This window comes from Sus scrofa, chromosome 4 (assembly GCF_054392235.1).
Source record: "Sus scrofa isolate SSC_HxYL_T2T_F1_AM1 chromosome 4, Sscrofa_HxYL_maternal_Yorkshire_Landrace_v2.0, whole genome shotgun sequence".
Taxonomy (NCBI): Eukaryota; Metazoa; Chordata; class Mammalia; order Artiodactyla; family Suidae; genus Sus; species Sus scrofa.
This window is the reverse complement of record NC_139386.1, coordinates 114,306,484-114,325,988: the sequence shown is the minus strand read 5'-3', so window position 1 is coordinate 114,325,988 and position 19,505 is coordinate 114,306,484. Positions and strand designations below refer to the sequence as shown.

At 51.4% G+C, this 19,505-nt stretch overlaps 1 protein-coding gene across 5 annotated transcripts in view; it reads right to left on the bottom strand.

Annotated features, from left to right (window-relative positions):
* Positions 1 to 107: 107 nt before the first annotated feature.
* DENND2D (DENN domain containing 2D) overlaps positions 108 to 19,505 on the bottom strand; it is a 20,236-nt gene continuing 838 nt past the window's right edge. Inside the window, exons 2-13 of one of the 5 annotated variants that reach the window (XM_085023689.1) lie at positions 16,102 to 16,382; positions 15,374 to 15,549; positions 14,364 to 14,476; positions 13,362 to 13,431; positions 12,537 to 12,614; positions 11,401 to 11,541; positions 9,896 to 10,044; positions 6,891 to 7,068; positions 3,866 to 3,907; positions 3,376 to 3,460; positions 2,855 to 3,094; positions 108 to 2,378 (exon numbers count right to left, since the gene is read on the bottom strand). In XM_085023689.1, coding sequence (XP_084879815.1) covers positions 2,302 to 2,378; positions 2,855 to 3,094; positions 3,376 to 3,460; positions 3,866 to 3,907; positions 6,891 to 7,068; positions 9,896 to 10,044; positions 11,401 to 11,541; positions 12,537 to 12,614; positions 13,362 to 13,431; positions 14,364 to 14,476; positions 15,374 to 15,549; positions 16,102 to 16,189 — 1,437 coding nt within the window. In that variant the 5' untranslated portion in view covers positions 16,190 to 16,382 and the 3' untranslated portion in view covers positions 108 to 2,301. Of the gene's footprint in view, positions 2,379 to 2,854; positions 3,095 to 3,375; positions 3,461 to 3,865; positions 3,908 to 6,890; positions 7,069 to 9,895; positions 10,045 to 11,400; positions 11,542 to 12,536; positions 12,615 to 13,361; positions 13,432 to 14,363; positions 14,477 to 15,373; positions 15,550 to 15,634; positions 15,874 to 16,101; positions 16,383 to 19,505 lie in introns of those variants that run through there. The other 4 variants (XM_085023692.1, XM_085023690.1, XM_005663560.4 and 1 more) reach the window with 4 other exon arrangements.

Below are 19,505 nucleotides of genomic sequence, written 5' to 3'. Positions count from 1 at the left end.
ACAACAGTTTGAGATGAAAACCAAGTATCCTCAGTATCTATAAACCAGATCTGTTTCCTTTGTATATAGATAGTTCCGTTGCTTGAATGAAGAGGCAGACAAGAAGATTTCAATTATTGACTAAAACGAGGTGTCTTTTTTATTGAGTTTTATTTACACCTTGTTTCCATAATCATGGATAAACAGCAGAGCTGCCTTGCCTAATAGCCAGAACTCTTTCTTGCACTTTTAATAGTTCCATCAGTTCCATGTAATCATGGTTAGCAGTGACAGTGAAACCTTCTGTTTCTTTGCTAGAAGGTAGCAGGAAAGGGAAATTTCTCACTACCTTTGCTCCGAAACAACTCCTCAGGCATCTGGGGTAGAGAGGTGCATATAGGAAAATGCTAGAGCAGATCAAATTTTGTAGGTTAGTACAGAGGAAAAAGAAGGAAGAATAATTAACTTGTTTGGCAGAGTTTTGCATCACTGTCTTGTTAGGTAGACATAGCAGATGTTAATTACCTACAGCGGACATTGACGTCTGGAGAGGCTAGATGGCACAGCAATGTCACAACAATTGCTCCTTTTCCGAACGGGAGCTAGAATCCAGAACTTCTGAATTGTGGTCAGGTGTTCTCTCCTGCACCGTAGGAGCTGTGCTGGAAGCTATCTATGGTGGGCTGAAACTACAATTTGAGACGCTAGAATCTTTCTCAGCATAAAGGGAAGACGTTCAGGTTTTTGGTGTGTGGTTCCTTCAACTCCAGACACCATCAGCATCAGATTAAGGGTACATTTATAGTAAACTGCAGTTGGTCCTGAATCTCCTTAGGATCTTATATCTCATTAGGTGTCAGAATCATCTGAAGAAGTTTAAAAAATACAGGTTTCCATGTCCTGTCTCTAGAGATGATTCAGTAGGTGTGATATGGGGCCTCATATGTTCATAAGCTCCCTAGGATTCTAGTCCTTGTAACCAAGTGAGGCACAATTAGGCTTAGGAATCACTGCCATAAATGACTTTAAAAGGTGCAGTAACTTCGAAGCTGTGAAGAGTAGCAGCGTAGTTAGGGGTGGCATGCGGATGGTGGAACATCTGCCACCTGCAGTAGGTCTCTGTACCCCTCAAATAAAATGATGTTGGCTTTAACTTCAATTTGCTAGCCCCAGTCCCCAGTCCCACCCTCTAACAACATTTGTGCTCTTTGTACAGAATTCAGGGGCCTCTGAGGACCATACTCGTATACACCCATTAAAAAGATGGAATTTGTAAAAGATAAGATGCTTCTATAAGTTTCCCTTCCCTTCACAGTGTTTAAACAGAAGCTGCCAGTAGAGGTATAGAGGGAATATGGACCAGGTGACACTAAATTCCTTCGGCTGTTTCAGATTATGACTCTCTTCTCTCCAAAGGAAAACATGTCAATGTGGGGATCCCTCTACCTTGAGCAAAAGAGCTGAACTGGGCTTCTCAGGATAGTGAAGTAGGAAGCAGGATGTCTAATGGAGAAAGCTCCAAACTGGAAATGATAGACAGACAGACCTATTTCTGGAAGTGTTCTTCACTGGCTTCTGTCAACCGAAATGCTTACCCTCAAGTTACCTTAGACTGCAAATGTTTCACTTTTCTCCCAGGATTCTGGAAAGCACACCTGACTAGAACCAAGAGCTGCTGCCATGCCCCCAGTGCTGTTGCTGCTTTTACCGGTATCCCTTATCCTTCTGGTGAGAAGGTCTGCTGACCTCTACAGTTCTGCACTCCGCACACAGCCCCAGAGTTCTGGGCACTATTACCAGGTCTTCCACTTCTAGTCCAGTTTATTCTCACATCTATTGCCTTGTTTGTCTGGTCCTCTCTCCCTAGCGGAAGCTAGAGATAACACATTTAAAGGACAAAAAGATTTTCATCTTTATTCTTATCCTCACATGTCCATAGACGTCTTTTTTTTTATGTGGAGAAACTGAGCTTTCTCTGTGGAGGATCTTGTAATAGTGGTTCCTGGAAGAGGGCGGTTACAGCAACTTCTAAGACTATAGCACCTCTACTGCTGTTTCCTGCCCTCTGTCACCTCTGCAGAAAAGGCAGCTTTGCGCCCAGCTCTGTGAGCACAGAGGTCGGAGCCTTCTAGAGTCCTAAGAAAGCTGATTCCAGGCATCTAGAACTCAAAAGACACCCACTTGAAGCAAGACCTGGTTACCAGGACTTGGAAGAAGGCTGTGAATTCTGGGGGCTGAGAGCTTCACTGAGCCTACCATCATGGCAGGGCCCAAAGTCCACAACTGGCCCGGAGGTCTAGTCACTCCTCTTCTCCACAGCTCTTATTTCACAGTCTTTTCCTTTGATTTCTTCTGTTTCTTCTGTTCCTCATATTCAAGTATTTTCTTCTGGAAATAGCCTGTGGGTTCAGACACAGGTGTCAGAGGCATCTCATCTGGCCAGGCAGACTAAGATGAACTTGGGAGCGAGGGTCAGAAACATGGTCTGTCTGCTGCCCTTGCTGCCCCCCTGCACCCACATACCTGCCAGGATCCCCATCCCTTCACAGGCCCTTGGAGATCCTGGTATTTGATAGGACCCAAAAAGGGGCCTAAAACAATAATTAGTAGGAATAAGCTCCAGACTACAACAAAGAACATAGGGCCTCCTGCTGGTTGATGAATAGAGCCACTTCTGCAAAACGTCAGCCCAGGAGGCATTCTCTCGGGCCTCAGGTTATCTCTTTCCAAGCCCACTTGATAAGACTACAGCTATGGTGTGGGCCTCCCAAGAGAGATGCTCTTTCCTCCCCTCCTGGTCATTGTAGGGCCACACCCAACTTGGAGGCAGTGACCCCCTCCAGGCTGAGATTGAAAGGGCACTGTAACTGTATACCTGCAGGTGGGTTCTTGCTCTTCTCAGCTTCCTGGATGAAAAGGGAAAAGAGCTGTGTCTTCACAAACTTCTTCACAAATCGACGGTTGGCCTTGGAGGGCAGGGCCTTGTAGAAGGCCCGTTCTTGGAAGTGGCCTTGCCCATTTGCCTCCCGCTTGATGTAGGAAGCATAGTGGCCCACAGTCTTGACAAAGAACTGCACAAAAGGTCCTGAAACGTGCTCGTTGATTTGTTCTGAAGCTGCAGGGGACATGTAGAGATGATTGCAAGCTGAAAGCTCTCAGGGAAGGGGTGGAGTAGGGTTCATAATTACTGTTTAAAGTGGGGGACGAGCTGCGGGTTCACCACTGCTTAGGAAGCATAAAATCTCATATGCATACGTGCCCTAGAACAAGGCCTCTGGGACTAGCCCAGGACAGCTGAGTGAGTTTATTTTATTCTGGAAGGGAATTGTCAGAATAAGGGAATCATGCCCTCGAGCTCTTTGGAGAAAGCCAAAATAAGGGGGGCTTAGGACTTACTCTGTAACTCCTTGATCTTATGGCCAAGAGAGTCTAAGATGTCATCCTGAAGCTTGGGTGGTAGGATGTGCTTTTCATCACCAACCTAGGAGAGGACAGAGCTCAGAGGTCAAGCAGTCAGGGAGCAAGCATGGAGTGAAGTATTGCAGCGAGTGTGAGGAAGGCATGAATTCTATAACCACTCCGCCCCCCAATAATTGGCCACATAGAAGAGAAACAACAAGTTGTTTCTTGGTCATCAGTTTGACTCTGAACATGAGCAAGTCTCTCTATCCCTGTGATACTTGGTTTATATCCATGCTCCAAAGGTATTAACAGCAATTGCCTTGTAAAGTCATCTGTCTTTGTCATGGGAGAAAAGAGATCTTGTTAACCTGGGTTCTCAGTCAACAAAAGTACTTAAAGTTTGCCAAAGCAAGTGGAGCATCGTGAAGACTAGAGCAACTGAATTGGCGGTGGGCCTGCAGGGCATCTGAACGCAGACACTTACTGACATTAAGAAGGTTCCTTCACAAAGATCCACCAACAGGACCTGAAATAGATACAGCATAGCTTTATCTCTTCCCCTTTCTCCATTTCTGCCTATGGTCGTACCTTTCACCCCAAGTAGCAACAAAATCAGCATCTTCAATTCTCATTTCCTGTCTGATACTCTCCTTTCTTTCCTTACTCTCTCTCCTTTCTCCTTTCCGGGGAAAAGGGTATGAAGGTGTAGGAAGTGAGGAGTAGGGGAGAGAGCTAGGAAGAAGGGATACAACATGGGTATATCAGAGCCAATCACTCCCTTAATAAACCCTTGATCACAGTCATGGCTTCTAGATATGGAACATTTAGTACACGGCACACACCACAAGTGCTTTGCACATTTTATCTCATTTAATCTCCCCAACACTCCTGTAGAGGCAAGTCCTGTGCCTGTTTGGCAGGTGAGGAATCAGACTCAAAGAAATGAAGTTGCCTGAGGTGATAACTGCTAACAAAGAGTAGATCCAGTTTCCAAGCCGACACTGGGCCATTCTTGGGATTGCATCCTTCTCCCTCCAACTCTCTTGGTGTTTTTTTGTTGTTGTTGTGGTTTGGTTTTTGGTTTTTGGGTTTTTTTGCTTGCTTTATTATTTTTATTTATTATAGTTGGTTGACAATGTTGTGCTAATCCCTGCTGTATAGCAGAGTGACCCAGTCATACACAGATATATACATTCTCTTTCTCATTATCTTCCATCATGTCCTACAACTCCTTTTCAACTGCCTTCCCTCTGGTCAGCTTTAGGACAGGGATGGGCATCTTTTTGATTTTTTTAATGCTTACAACAATGTTATGTACAATTGTCTCGACTTCCATTTTAAAAACTCCACAGAGCTTTGGGCCTTCCAGCAGGAAGAAGAGAATGAGCCCAGGATCAACAGGAAGAGAGAAGGAAAGGCAGAAATCTTGTCTAGGGGCTGCTAGTGGGACAAGCCCAGGGCTGGAACTTGGGGGACCTGAGTTCTAGAGCCAGCTCCATCATTGCCTGAGGGGACTTCAGTCTAGACTAGAGATGACGAGTAGGCATCCCACTGGTTGAATTCCAACCTACAGGTCTGTCTCTTTGAGTGTCAGTATATTTAAGTACTTGAATCCAAGATTTAAACTGGAAAATTTCACATAAAATTTGGATTTAGGGCTTCTTCTGAAAAGTCAGGAGTTCCAACACTGGTCCACCTTTAGATGAAACTGAGCACAGCTGCCTCCTTTAGGCAAGGCATGTGCTCAACAGTTTATCATAATCCCCCAAAGCCAATATTGGCTATTTAAATGCCTGTGGGGTCCCTCTTTTCAGTTTGTGACCCTTGGTCTCAACAGAAGGGTGAATGATCCCTCCATGCTCCCTTCTCCCAAATAAAAATAAAGCGAGCACCTGCAAAGTGTGTCAAGAGACAGGGCAGGCTCTGTTATTTTCCGTCGTCAGGGGAGAAAAATTGAACTAGTTCAGGCCTGAAACCACTTGCACACATGGGCTCAGATGCCCTCCAGGGCAGGCTGTTCATTTCAGGCGGTAGGAGGCAAGAGTGTGTGAAGAATTTTCTTGTGAAGTTGTTTCCAGAAATCTCTCCAGCACTTGGGTATATTGCTGTCTGTCAGGTGGTCCCTTCGAGAGAGCTGACGTGAGGCATCAGGGGACCCCCGCTAGCCCTTTCTCTTCCTCATTCCCTACCCACCTCACAAAGAAGCTGCAGAGCAGTAAAATAGGCCAAGAGTCTTAGATACCAGGAGCTGCAGTCTGACTAGCCTTCGGGTGTCTTCCCGCCAGGCCACTGGAGGAGGAGCCGCAGCTTCTGAGGAGCTGGAGCTGCAGCATCAGGAAGTTTCATAACTTCTGGGGTTGAGACATTTTAAGTCTTATTGCTAAACATGAGGTTGATACTCTGTCCCAGTTAGTCACAGGCAAAGGCTGGCGCAAAGGGCATGTGTACTCAGCAGTTCTAAGGAGGGCTGCGCGGTCTGGGGAAGCCAGGAAGGGAACCTGCTTCTTTACCTCCCAGCAGCGCTTTGTGCAAGAAGGGCTTTGGCTCTACCTTTGCCGGATCTTGCTCTTGCCTGTGCAGGCTCAGAGAAGTCACTTGGCTTCCATGGACCTCAGTTCTTTCTTATGTAAATGGAGGAAATCCTCCCACTAGGGCTGGTGGCATGCCTTCAGTAGCTTATTTCTAGACCCTGCCTGTCCCCCTGCCCCCGGTAGACCCTTCGTCCACACAGAGGGGTCAAGAGTTAGCCAGTGCAGACATACCTAAGCAGCTCTTCTGGCTTGAGATTGTAGTCACATGCTATCTCTAGAAAGATCCTAATGGCAACTCAAGCAAAGCACGGGGTTGCTCTTCCCACGCTGGAAACAGATCGATGTTACTAATGCTCATTTGCACCACCGAGCTCCCTCTGGTGTAACTGGGACAGTGCCAAGAAATAAGCTGACAATCAAAGGGGATTTGGACCCATATCCTCATTAGCCAGCTGAGCTCTGAGCTAAGCAGAAAGATGACCCTTGCTACAAAAAAATTTTTAAAAAAAATCTGCATTTTCAAGACGTATTGTTTGCAGGAAAGCTATGTTAGTTTCCTTCCAAGCCATGTGAATAAATTCCAGTGGGGTGTATGTTGTATAGACCAGCTGTGCTCATCCGTGCAGAAGAAAAATGGGACACCTGGGGCCTGCTCCCTGGGACTAGCTGGCCTGGGAGAGTTGGATGTCCCCTGAATAAGCTACATGCTGCCCCTTAAGCCCAAAGGGAAGTCATTCAGGAAGAGGGAGCAGACACTTTTTTGGAGTGTGAGTTACACGTCAGGCACCAGGCGAGGTGCTCTGTGCAGATTATTTCCCCGAGGGTCCCTAGGAACTGAACACCGTCGTTCCACTTCTACAGATGAGGACACTCAGGCTTAAAGAGGTGAAGCGACTTTGCCCCTGTTAGTAGTAGAGCAAGGATCCGGATCCAGGTCTGCCTGGTTCCAAATCATGCCCTCTTCTGGCCGCACCATACCTCTTCCATGGGGCTCTCCATAACCTTCTCCCGGAAGCGCATTTGTACTCCAACCATGAAGGGAGTGGGGCAGCAGACAGTGTCCAGAAGGCTCTCGGGGACGACGGGGATGTAGGTGTGGGCCCAGCTGAAGGGGTAGAGCAGCGCGGCAGCAGCATGGATGCACTGAGACAGGGTGCTGGGGACAGGGCACAGGAAGTGAGGGTCAGAGGGGCCTCCCTGCACCTCCACCCTCGCGCATCCCCCACCCAGCCCACCACTGCCGGCAGCTGCTGATGCTGCCTGTGCCGACCCACGAACAAGTCTGGGAGCCATGCTGGTCACAGAGCTTGTGACTGCTTGTAGCTGGGAGGGGAGGGCCAGAAACCGGGAGAGACTGGGGCTCCTCCCATCAGTGAGTATATAGATGCAAACTATTGCATCAGGGTTAGTAGATGCAACCTATGACATTTAGAGTGGATAAGCAATGAGGTCCTGCTGTATAGCACGGGGAACTAGATCCTATCACTTGTGATAGAACGTGATGGACAATAACATGAGATAAAGAGTGTATATACATATGTCTGACTGGGCCACTTTGCTGTGCAGCAGAAATTGACAAAACATTATAAATCAGCTATAATTTTAAAATGCGGGGTGCTACTTGATCCTTCTTTTCCCAGTTAGTCGTCTCAACTCACTACTGGGGGGAGACTGTTGCTCTAAAGAGAGAAGGGAAGAAACGCCCCCACTCCCACAATTCACTGATCAGGCCCCTTCTCTCTGCTCACCACTAAGCTAAGGGTGTAGCTACCAGGAAGCTAAGAGCCAGCCTGTTTTTAAAGACCTCACAGTGTAGTTAAGGAGACAAGCATGTAAACATTGGGGTGCAGAAGAGAAGTCAAGCCTTATTTCCTCCTTTGGCCTCGCCCCCAGTCTTTAACTCTCACGGCTCCCTCTGGCCACTTGAGGTTATTTAACGTTACCAGGTTGGTGCCTGAGTTTGCTGGGGAAATTCCTAGATTCCAGGAACCTCTGATCAGCAATTCCTACCCGGAAAGTCCCACCGAGGTGGCTCCCCCACCCTTTCTAATGAAGTCTTCCCCATGTAATGATTGCCCAACTCCCTCGCCACCCCCCCAAACCTACCCAGCACACGCACACAAGCCCACACTCTGTCTTCTCTATTCTCCACTAGCTTTCATGGCTCTTCATGTCTCCAAATTGCCTCAAAGCCAAGGCCAATAAAAACACAGATGCGGAAACCGTGTTTCAGTTCTTGGTATCAAGCTAGCACTTCCTGAGTTAGAAAGATGGAATCTCTGAGAGTCTAGCCAAGGTTTAGGCTGACTGGAAGTCCCCTTCCTGCCTGAACTGCAAAGATCTGGAACTCTCGGTGTGGGAAGGAAGTGGGGAGTGGTGGGGTCACGCCTGAGGGGTGAATCCTGCCAGCCTTTGCCCACCTCCAGGCCCGCTGACACCCGGAGTCACCTGCCCTCCCGAAACACTGATCTTAGGGGGAAAAGGCCCAAATCCCAGCTCCAACCATGGCAGAAACATGTAATTTCCCTACAGGGCAAGGGTGGAAGAACTATTTCCAAAGTGAAAGATTACACCACTTCCCTGGAGAATTAGCCTATAGCTGGTGCTTTTTGGTTACCACTGATTTTTGCAGAAATTTCTCCCCACAAACCCCGTTCCCTGTATGAGCTTCCTTTCTTCTAAAACTCATGACATTCACCTGACCCTCTGGCCTAGCATTTGAGGCCCTAATGTTAATCCTTTTCTTCTTCTTCCCTAAAAGATAAAACCAAGGTTATTAGCCTAATATCATCAGTCTTTTCCATCCCCAGACACAAAGAGGTCAACTTTCTACTGTTTTATGAGTTTTCTCGCATCTCCATTCTGGTTTTTTTTTTTTTGTCTTTTTAGGGCCACATCTGCCACATGCGGAAGTTCCCAGGCTTGGGATCAAATCGGAGTTGCTGCTGAGGCCTATGCCACAGCCACAGTCACGTGGGATCAGAGCCACATCTGTGACCTACGCCACAATTTGCAGCAACACCAGATCCTTAACCCTCTGAGTGAGGCCAGGGATCAAACCCACATCCTCATGATACTGTCAGGTTCTTAACCCACTGAGTCACAATGGGAACTCCTCCCTTGTCCATTCTGTCACATCTGCCCAAGGCTTTCTCAGACTCGAAGTCCCTAAGAGGTAGAGACCAAGACATGACAGTGTTTTGTTTTGATTATACCCAGGGCTATGTTTGAGCCTATTATTAAGAAGAGCAGCTGGCATTTACCCGTGTGTGCCTGGTAGGGTGCTAGTTACCTAATGTGCCTTATTTCATTGAATCCTCACCACACCCTTATGAGGCTGGTACAGTCAAGTCAAGAGATCATGACTTCAAGAAGGGAAGAAATGCACCCAAGGAAAACCATGTAGCTGAAGGTCAAAGAAAACGACTTGCACCTTGGTCTACTGATTTCAACACCTATGCTCTCAATCACTACAAACTTCTACATCCCCTCAAGGTCAAGGCCCATGTCTTGTTTGTATCTTCCTAAGGCCTGGCATCTGGTAAACAGTTGACACACAGTGCATGTTTGTTGAATGAGTGACTAAGTGGACAGATGAGATGTTTGCCCTTAGGGATGATGCTTGACCTCCATATCATGACCAGATGCCTCCCTGCTCTGGCCTCCACCCCTGCCCTCCCCCAGCCTTTCAAAAGCAGAAGCCTATCCGCAACCACGCTCACTGGTCTCCACCTGGGCTGGTACTGGAACACTTGACACCCTTCTCAGAGCGAAGTCAGGAACCTCCTTGAGGCTTAGGCAGCAATCAAGTTTGGAGGCAGAAACAGGGGGACTGCAAGAGCTGTCTCTCCAGGTTTAGAGCAGATCAAGACTGGGAGGTGGGAAGATAAGCCCACAGGTCCTATAGCCTGATTTCCTTCGAGAACCCTGCGGTGTGCTCCCTGGAATTTGGCGATGGCCGTCGGTTCCATGGCTGGACCCACCTGAGACCTTCTGCCAGGAAGATGATTCTTCTCTCCAGCACTGCAGAGGCAAAGATTTGAAGGATCTGCTCAAAACTGAGACAGTGCAATAGAGAACTGAAATCCACATGCTCTAGGTGGGAGTCCAGGGGCCGCGTCAGTGAGATAAACTGTGGGGAAACCAGAGAGAGAGGGGTGTCACTGAAAAATCACGCAAACCCCAGAAAGCGGGGTCGCTAATGCCCTCCACCCCGCACCCCACAAAGGAGTCCATCTGAACCTGCCTTCCCTCTGCTAAAAACCCGCTAATGGTTTCCCTCTGCTCTGAGGACAACACTGATGTCCCTGCTTGGCTCACAAGGCTGTGCTTCCCTCGCCAGCCTCACCGGGGGCTCTCCATGCCCTCACCTCACTGTGCCTCCTCGATTCCTTTCTGTCCCTCAAGCATATCATGCTCTTTCCTGCCTGCCTTCTCCCCTCCTCTGGGCTGCTCGGCCCCTCCATTCTTATCCGCATTTATGTCTCAAAGACCTGCCTTGGTCGCCGATGTGTTTCTCATCATTTTCTCATGTCGCATCCTGTTTTCCTTTCGCCACAATCACACAATTTTTAAGCATCTATTTATGTGTGTATTTACTTCTTTTTTCTTTTCTGGCTGCACCGGCGGCATACGGAAGTTGCCGGGCTAGGGATCAAATCCAGGTCACAGTTGCAACCTACTCGGCAATGCCAAATCCCTAACCCACTGCACCAGGCCAGGGATCAAATCCACACCATCGCAGAGACGAGGCCAGATCCTTAACCCCTGAGCCACAGCGGGAACTCCTGTGTGTTGACTTACTTAAGTCTGTCTCTCCCACAAGACTCCATAATGTCAGGGACAGTATTCATTTTATTTAGCACTTTATGTGCAGAAAATAGTACAGCTGGCACACAGCAAGACTTCCAAGACTTCCACACATAAGTCCCTCCCCCTTATTCTTACACATGGGGAAGCCAGGTTCAGAGGGACGCCGAGGTTATCTAGACGGGAATTCTTAAAAATCTTTTACTTGCTGCTTTGTCTGCTTAATGCCTTAAAACAGCAGCATCCTCACTGTGACGTGGGTGGGGACTCGGGGTGGGGATGGATGATAAGAAAAAGTCAGGTGGAGGCCATAAGGTAGAGATATGGGACAGACACGGGGAGATAAGGGAGGCGAGGGGGGAAAGTGGCGGTTTGGGGGCTGGGAGCAAAGTCCATTCTAGCACCAGGAGCCTCAGCTTCCACGGTTTCCTTATTATAAATAAAAGTGGCTTAAACTGTGACTAGGTCCTTGCGAGCATCAGGCTGGGGGAGGGGGGCAGAAAACTTGGGTTTGATATCTGGCTCTGCCAATAATTCCAGCCACGTCCTGGTCCCTACCTGGCTCTGTTTTTCTGAAAGTTAGCCACGTGAATGGAAGCACTGTGATGAAAGGAGCCACAGAAACCCGCCCGCCCCCTCCAGCCAGGGAGGGAGGGTCTGGCCCGTTTTGCTCACCCACCTCCGTGCCCGAGTCGGGGATGAAGCTCTTGAGGGTGACAGTCTTCCCAGGAGCCGGGAAGGCTGCCTCTCGGAGGCCCTGCATGAATGGGTAGATGACGGCCACGGAGATCTGATGCCTCTTCTCCACTTCATCCAGGATCTGGGCGGCAGAGAGCACAGGAGACGGGACTCAGAAGGATGCTCCTTGGAGGGTGGCAGAGACCTCGTGTGTGAGGCTCCTACGCTGGTCCCGCCAATCCTCAACTGGTTCTCTTTCCTCCCTGGCAGAAGGCTGTCTGCTGTTTATCTCCTGCATCAGATCCACTTTTTCCTGGCCTTCTTTTCATCCTCTCTCTGCTGATCCACGTTCCTCCCTTCTCCTAACATCCACGTAAACTAGTTTCCGCAGGAAGCCATCCTAGACAAACGCATCAACCGTGATGGTACCACGGTTGTGGGTGGTGTGTGGGTGAGAGGGGGAGCCTGGAAGGCTGGGCCTCTTGGGTGCCCCTCTGCCCTTCAGCTTCCACTGGAGGCTCCCCTGGACCAGGCACGGCCTCCATCCTCAGGCCCTGCACAGATGAACCTTCTGCCCAAGCGAAGGCTGCCAGCGTTTACTGCCTTCATCCTCCAAGGGAGCCCGGCTGGGCCCTTGACTGATGCCCTTTCCTGGCCACGAAGCCATGCCCCTTCCATTCTGAAGCACTCCTTTCGGATCCCAACTCAGGGTGGCGCTCCACTTAGTGCCAGCAGAAGATCCGTTCTGCGCTTTGCATATATCATGTCCTCTGAGCCTCACAGCAGCCCATGACATAGGAAGGTGAGGGATCATTACACGTGTTTGACAAACAAGGAAACAGAAACTCCCGTTTGCTAACCTGGAGCGCTTCCCCATCCACTCCAGCTGCTTTCTTTCCTGCCTAGAGCAGGAGCAGCGGACTCCCTGCAGGGGACACCGTCCTCCAAGGTCAGTTCCTACTTTTCCCTAAAGCCGAGTCAAGTCCAGGCCCCTCTCTGCCCCTTTCCCCGGAGTGCCTCGCCTGACCCCCGGCTGCGGGGGTGGAGCGCAGGGAGCACAGGCCGGGCAGGCGGCCAGGCAGGGTTGGAAGCTGAACAGGCCCAACAGGCGCCCGAGGAATCCCGTTCCACCCCTACCTTGGAGAACAAGCCGAAGCAGCCAATGCAGCTGATGATGCAGTACACCTCCGGGAGGCGAGGGCCGCGGCCGGCGGGCTGGGGACAGGGGACGGAGAGGCTCCTTCAGGGCTGCAGCCTCCTCAGGGCCTTGGCCAGGCTGAGGCTGATGGGGCATGGGGATGGGGGCTGGGGGCTGGGGCTGGGGGGATTCATGGCCAACGGTGGGCCGGAGGGAGGAAGGCCTGGCTGTGCAGAGGTCCCATTCATGGGACAGGCAGCAGGAAGGCATGAATGGGCACCAAAATTGTAAGACCCTGAGGGGCCCTGATTGGCTCCTGGGCAAGCACTGCCACCATCGACCCCATCGGGTGGGCAGAGAGGAAGCAGGAGTGGTGTAGAGATGCAGAAGTGGCTTGGGTGGGAGGGGAGCACTGTAAAAGTGTCTTGGAGAGACCAAAGGAATGAACCTCATCTTCCAAATCCCCAGGGAGGCTCTGGGAGGCCCTGGGGGGGGGGATCGGGGGGGAAGGGTGACGAGGCCCGGATAGAGGCGGCAGAGAGCGGGTTAGGGTGGCGCCTCCCACATGGAGGAACAGGTGAAAGCCTGGGACAGGAAAAACCAAAGCATGGCCTCAAAGGTCCCCTGTGGAGGTGAGATGGGGGCCTGTGTCCCCGTTCTCATGAGGCTGCGGAGAACACTGACATGGCAGCAGAGCTGGGCTGTGCTCTTGCTACAACCAGCACGGCAGGGAGCCTTGGCTTTTGCAGCCGAGGTTTGAGCAAACCCAGCTGTGGAGCAGAGCAGGCTGCAGAGAGGAGGGGGTGGTTCTGAGCTGCACAGACCAAGAGGCGTCTGCAGTATCCGATCTTCCTGCTCCCATCCACATTGGTCAGAACAAACGAGAAGGTCTCCCTGAGGAAAAGCAGACAAGGCCTAGTGGGCACCTGCTCACTGGATTCTAAAACAAGAAGGCTGTCAGTCTCAGAGGGTCAGTGGGGGCGAGGAGAACCAAGGGGAGCTGCGGATCAACCCTGAGAGTAAGAGTAACAGCAGGAATTTATTTAAAAGCGCTTCTTGGTGTCAGAGTCTAATTGCATCATCTCATTTAATTCTCAAAACAACCCTTTGCAGTAGTACTTCTCAATTACTATCCCCACTTTAAAGATGAAGGAACTGAGACTCTGATGGAGTGGGATTTTTTTGGTTTTGTTTGTTTGTTTTGCTTTGTTTTTTTGCTTTTAAGGGCTGCACTCGCGGCATGCGGAAGTTCCCAGGCTAGGGGTTGAATCAGAGCTGCAGCTGACGGCCTACAGCACAGCCAGAGCAATGCTAGATCTGAGCCGCATCTGTGACCTACACCACAGCTCAGGGCAATGCCAGGTCCTTCACCCATTGAGCGAGGCCAGGGATCAAGCCCGCATCCTCATGAAATCCTAGTCGGGTTCGTTAACTGCTGAGCCATGAAGGGAAATTCTAATCCAAGGTCATTCAGCACATAAATGGTAAAGCCAAAATTCAAGCTCAGGCAAATCCCAGGACGCGTCTAGGTCCATCTTCTGCCAGAGGCAGTCAAAACACGGTGATTTTCACGCCTAGGACCGGTGACGAACCTGGCCCTTCTTCAGACAGAAGGGACTGGCCAATCTGGTTAGCTTAGATCTCTTGCCTCAATGGACCCCAGGTGAAATGTTTATAAATGAACCAACCCCAGTCCCTCCCCATCAGGGAGGGAGCTGGCGAGACATCAGCACACACTCCAACTGAGGGGGCGCAGGAGCCACGTGACTCATACGTGTCCCTCTCCTCCAATCCCAGAATCCCCTGACCCCGGGCCGAGAGATTACCTGGGATACTCAGTGAGGGGGGCCCACTCATTGCCGTCTGGGAAGCAGAACAAGGGGATGGCTCCCAGCAGCCGCTCCTCCTCCTCCTGCTGGCCCCGAAGCAAGTTCTCCCGCTAGAAGGAAAGGGAAAGAGGCAGATGGACTGTGGAGGTTGGAGCAGGTGGAGCGGGCTTGGGGGCTGGCGGGCTTCTTTAGAGGCTCTAAAGCAGTCTGAGAATCAGTGTTTCCACCAGGGTAGCATTCAAAGCATGCCTCTGCCCGTCCCTGCCCAGAGACGGCATTCTGGGTCTGGCTGGAACAACCCCAAGGCTGAAACAGCCCCTCCTGGGCCAAGTCTATATGAACCCGGGTTGGACTTCAAGATCCTAAGGCTCTACATCGTCAGGAAGGGGGCCAGGACCACGCTGAATACACAAAGGCCCAGAGACTGACTGCCCAGCTTCTGGGAGGACCACATCAGAGAGACACCACATCAGACAGGAGAAGCGGCTGGCTCAGTGGCCGCACCGTCAGGGTGAATGAAAAGGATGCCCTCGCCCCACCCCTTTACCCACTGTGGGGCCAGACAAGAAGAAGCCTGACGCTTGGGCTGTGGCCATGGGGCTGAGCTTGCCCCCCAGCTCTGTGCCTGCCCCTCCCCTCCTTCCCGCCTACCCCGCATCCCTGCGAGGACCTCTGGAAGAAGGTAAGCTTCTCTACAGAGAAGGGTGGCTAAGGATGGGATCTGAAAGGCCGAGGGGGTCCCCCGAGGGGCACAGGACTAGCCCAGTTTCCCGGCGAGGGAGCCCAGGTCGGTTCCTCCCATAAAGGCCAGATCGAGATGCTGTGGGTGATACCAGAAAACAAAGCTGGGCCTGAAGGAACCGGGAGCAGTGGGCTCAGGGCAGCTCCCGGCTCAAGTCCTCCCAGGGCGGGTGGGGGAGGGGGAGGGTCAGGGAGGGCCCCTCCCCCCACTGCCTCTCAAACTCCCAGGACCTCCATCCCCCACTGCTTCTTCCTCCAGTCCTTACCTTGGGAAACTGGTAGGTGATTGTGGGCTCGTAATCTGGCCCCGAGTGCTTTTTTTTGAGGGAAACCACGAGGAGGTATTCAAAGAAGTGCTGCCCTCCAGCAAAGTTGGGTAGACAGTGCTCCTGGGTCCTTTCTGGTTCCTTTACTCCTTCCCCTAGATGGTCCTGGGGAGATCCTGAAACCGAGAGACCAGGGCCCATGGGTATCTCACTGATGCCGGCCCCGAGTGCAGGCTGGGAGGCTTCCGGCAACTTCCGCACCTCTAGGCCGCCCTGCCAACGCGGAGGTCCCCGGAGCCGGCCCCTTGCCTCAGGTCCTGGGCTCAGAACCAAGTGGGCCCTTTCCGAGCCTGCCTGGGAGATTAGGAACCACGAGGAGCCAAGAGGAGGAAAGAAACCAGTGATCCGGAAGCCAAGGCAACATACCAGGGAGGCTACCATGGGAGGCCAGAGGCCCGGGGGTAGCAGGGACTCTGTCCACTTGAAAAACGGCATGCTCTGAGTGCACTTGGACTCAAGACATCCGAACAGGCCAAGGGCCACGTGGCTGTGACCACACCAACCCCCAGAGAGGGCATGACCGGCTCTGAAAACCAAGAGAGGAAACCTCCCAGCCCAGTCACATGGGGAAGCAGGTGGAGGACGAGCTATAAAAGGAAGAAAAAGAAGCCTTTCATGGAAACAAGAGCCACCCTGGAAAAAAAGGAAGTGGGCCATCCAGTCCAGACCTGCTCCGTGTCGAGGCAGCCACTGTCCGAAGCGCCCGAGTAGCCTGGCTACCGCTTGTCTGTCCATCTTCTGGGGTGCATAAGGCATGGAGGGCTGCGCTTTCCTCCGACACAGACTGGCTACAGAAAGCCTGAGAAAGCGGCGGCCGTCTCCGTCTCCAACCACAACGCTATGAACTCAAGCCACGCGCGGTCTTCCAGACAGGGGAGAGCAGTTTCCATCCTGTGCACCCAGTGGTTGAGCAAGAAGGCTGACGGGACCCAGGAAGGCAGCAGAACGCCTGCACTGACAGAGGCAGCATCCTGGCACTGCAGCTCAGACCTCAGCTCCTCCCAAGAGCCCCAGGGTGTGGTGAGAGAAAAGGTCATAGGCAAACACCTCCAAAAGCCCAGCTACTTCTGGGCTACGGGCTGTCAATTCCCGGCTGCAGGTTGTGCAATGGGTTTATTTACAACGTCAGGACAATGACGAATGCCTGATAACATCAGACTGTGAGCACTGGACCTCGATAGCACCAGGAAAGGGATCTTCTATCTCCATAATTGATTGCCGACCTTTCGCTTCTTAACTTGGTCAACAGCGGCAGATAACCCCAGCCGGGTTGCCTGCTGCACCCTGGGACTTCCAGAACTTTAAGGCTGCAAGCAAGAGCACAGGACCCATGGCTCCTCACAGCAAGGATGCCACTGCCTCCCCTGATTCAAATCAATAGACTTGGCCCCATTCATTATCGAAGTGGAGAAATTGTTCTAGCAAGAGGAATTCCTGGATATCAGTATGGACCTTCTCTCTCGGAGATGAAATAGCAAAGTCCATCTCTGGGCTGGAGAGCTCCTGCCATCTCAGGACATCTATGATGGCACATCTCTCACCCCTGCAATATGTCCCAAGGCAGACATGTCTCACTGGGACCTGTTCCAGGGCTCCAGCAAAGACACCCTCCTCCCACATGGGAAGCACTGACTCAGGACTTTCTCCCCGGCCTATAGCAGGGGACTGGTTGCATCAGCAGCCTGAGGGTCACTCTGGGTGATCTCCATCCCACCCTCTCCATCCCAGCCCGCTCCTGCTTAGGTCAGCAGTTCTGGCCAAGCTAAGAGCAGAGCAGCTGACCCCTGGGGCACCAGTGGTGCTGGGGGAGAGGGAAAGAATAGCAAGAAATCGCCTGGGAGTCTCACTTAAACCCTTGAGTGTGTAAATGCACGCGGTAAGAGAGAAGGACTTTTCCCAGACGGCTGTCCCTAAGAGGAACCAGGAAGCAAAAGCATTGGGTGCCAGTGTCTGCCACTCTTGCAAAGAATTAGTAGCCCTCTGGAAGAAAGTGGGGTGCCAAAATAGGGCCAGCGGCTGCTTGCTCTTAACAGCTCCAGACCTGGCTTCTGTGGACATAAAAGCCAGCACTCAGTGACCCAGCCATGACTCCTGGGGAGAACGCCAATCACAGTAAATAAGGATGTTACGAATGCTGTAATGGTGAGAACAGTGACCTGGAACGTTCAGATCTGTCACAAGAGCTGCCTGGCAACCTGCACAGACTGGCTGCTCAATCCTCGCCACTAGTCTGAGGAACAAGCATCTCCTGATACACATGGGGAAACTTACGCACAGAGCGATTCAGGGACTATTTGGGGACTACCATAGAATCGGTTGGGGTGGGAATTGTGAGAGTTTCAAGTGAAGGCTCCTGCCTTCTGGATGCAGCACACACCAAACATCCTACAAACATGGGATGCCTCCAATTTGCCAAAGAACTTGAGAACCAATCTTTTTTTTTTTTTTTTTTTTTGTCTTTTGTCTTTTTTGGGTTGCACCCGCAGCATATGGAGCTGCAGCTGCCAGCCTACACCACAGCCACAGCAACTTAGCATCCAAGCCGTGTCTGCAACCTACACCACAGCTCAGGGCAACGCCAGATTCTTAACCCACCAAGTGGGGCCAGAGATCGAACCCGTGTCCTCATGGATACTGCTCAGGTTTGTTAACCACTAAGCCACGATGGGAATTCTGAGAGCCAAAATATTTTCACTGATTATTCCAGAACCTCAGGAAATGATTCCTTTCCCTAAATCCTTTGGGTTGCACTTTCAGCCCATTTTTTCCGGCTTTATCAGGAGAGCCAAGAGAACAGCAAAATTCACAAACTCAAACAAAAGAAGTTACTGGACGTTGGGGCTGAGGTTCAAGAAATCCAGAAAAGCACAGCTTTCTTCTCCTCTTTCAAAGGGAATTATCAACAGAAAACACCCATCAAACGCACGTTTAATATAGGTCATCTCTTTAATCTCCAGTGCCCTAGAAAGGAATTTTTATCCTGAGTTTTCAGTTGAGGAGGGAGCCACCCTTTCTAGGGAAGTCAGGAGTCTGGTTACACTAGTTTCTCCACCAGGAAGCTCCTCCCACAGCCCTCTGATGAAAAGTCCCAGAACCAGCTAGAATATAGGTGAGGGGACTTTCTGTAACTTTGATCTGGAAAGCTGGCCCTTCTTCTTCTGGCTCAGCTGCTCTCAACCCGGGACCACCAGCACTGCCCCTCCTCCCTACCAGGTTGAGTCACATCTGCACCTATGTGTACACACACACACACACACACACACACACACATGCACACACACCTACCACGTAATTGCCTTGGGGCCAAAAGAGCAAAGGAGGGAGGGGGAACTCCTTAGGAAGAGAGAGGTCAGTATGGAAGATGAACAGGTGCACTCTCCTGGCGGGACGGGTACCAGACCTCAGGCACCTCAGACAGGTACCTGAAACAGGGAACCCTGGCTGTATGTCTTACAGTTCCTCCATGTCCAGGAAGCTCCCCCCAGGCACAAGCATCAGCCCTGTTTTGGGACCACATGGGTGGAACAACCGAATGTCTCCTCTGGGCTGAGAGAACTGACTTCTTCCCTTCACACAGGCTTCTGAGGGTTGAGGAAAACCAAAAAAAAAGACCAGGCCAGGGACATCCAGAGAAGGGAGCCCTCCAGCTCCATCCTGCACCTGCTCCTGGCACTGCATACACCCAGGCCTCTGTCCCCACCCATGGTCTCTGACCTCTCTGCCTTGCTACACGTGGAACAACCAGATCGATAACAGTAGCCTGGACACCAGGCTTCCAGGGAGAAGGGGGGCAGGGCAGGGGTAGGGGCAGGAGGAGCAGGGATCTCCCCTCTAGGTCTCCACAGCTCTGGGCGGAGTGGGTGCAGGGGGTCTCCCGCGCAACCTTTTGACTGCCAGTGTCAGAAGGGATGGATTTCTGGGAAGGACACCTGCTCCTTCCTCCTCAGAAGGTGGGACCTCTGGGCAAAGTATCTCAGGGTTGTGGCCGCAGCAACAAATGTTTGAATGAATGAAAAAACAACAACAACAACAAATGAATTCCTAATGCCCTGCCTTCCCAAGCCCGGCGTCC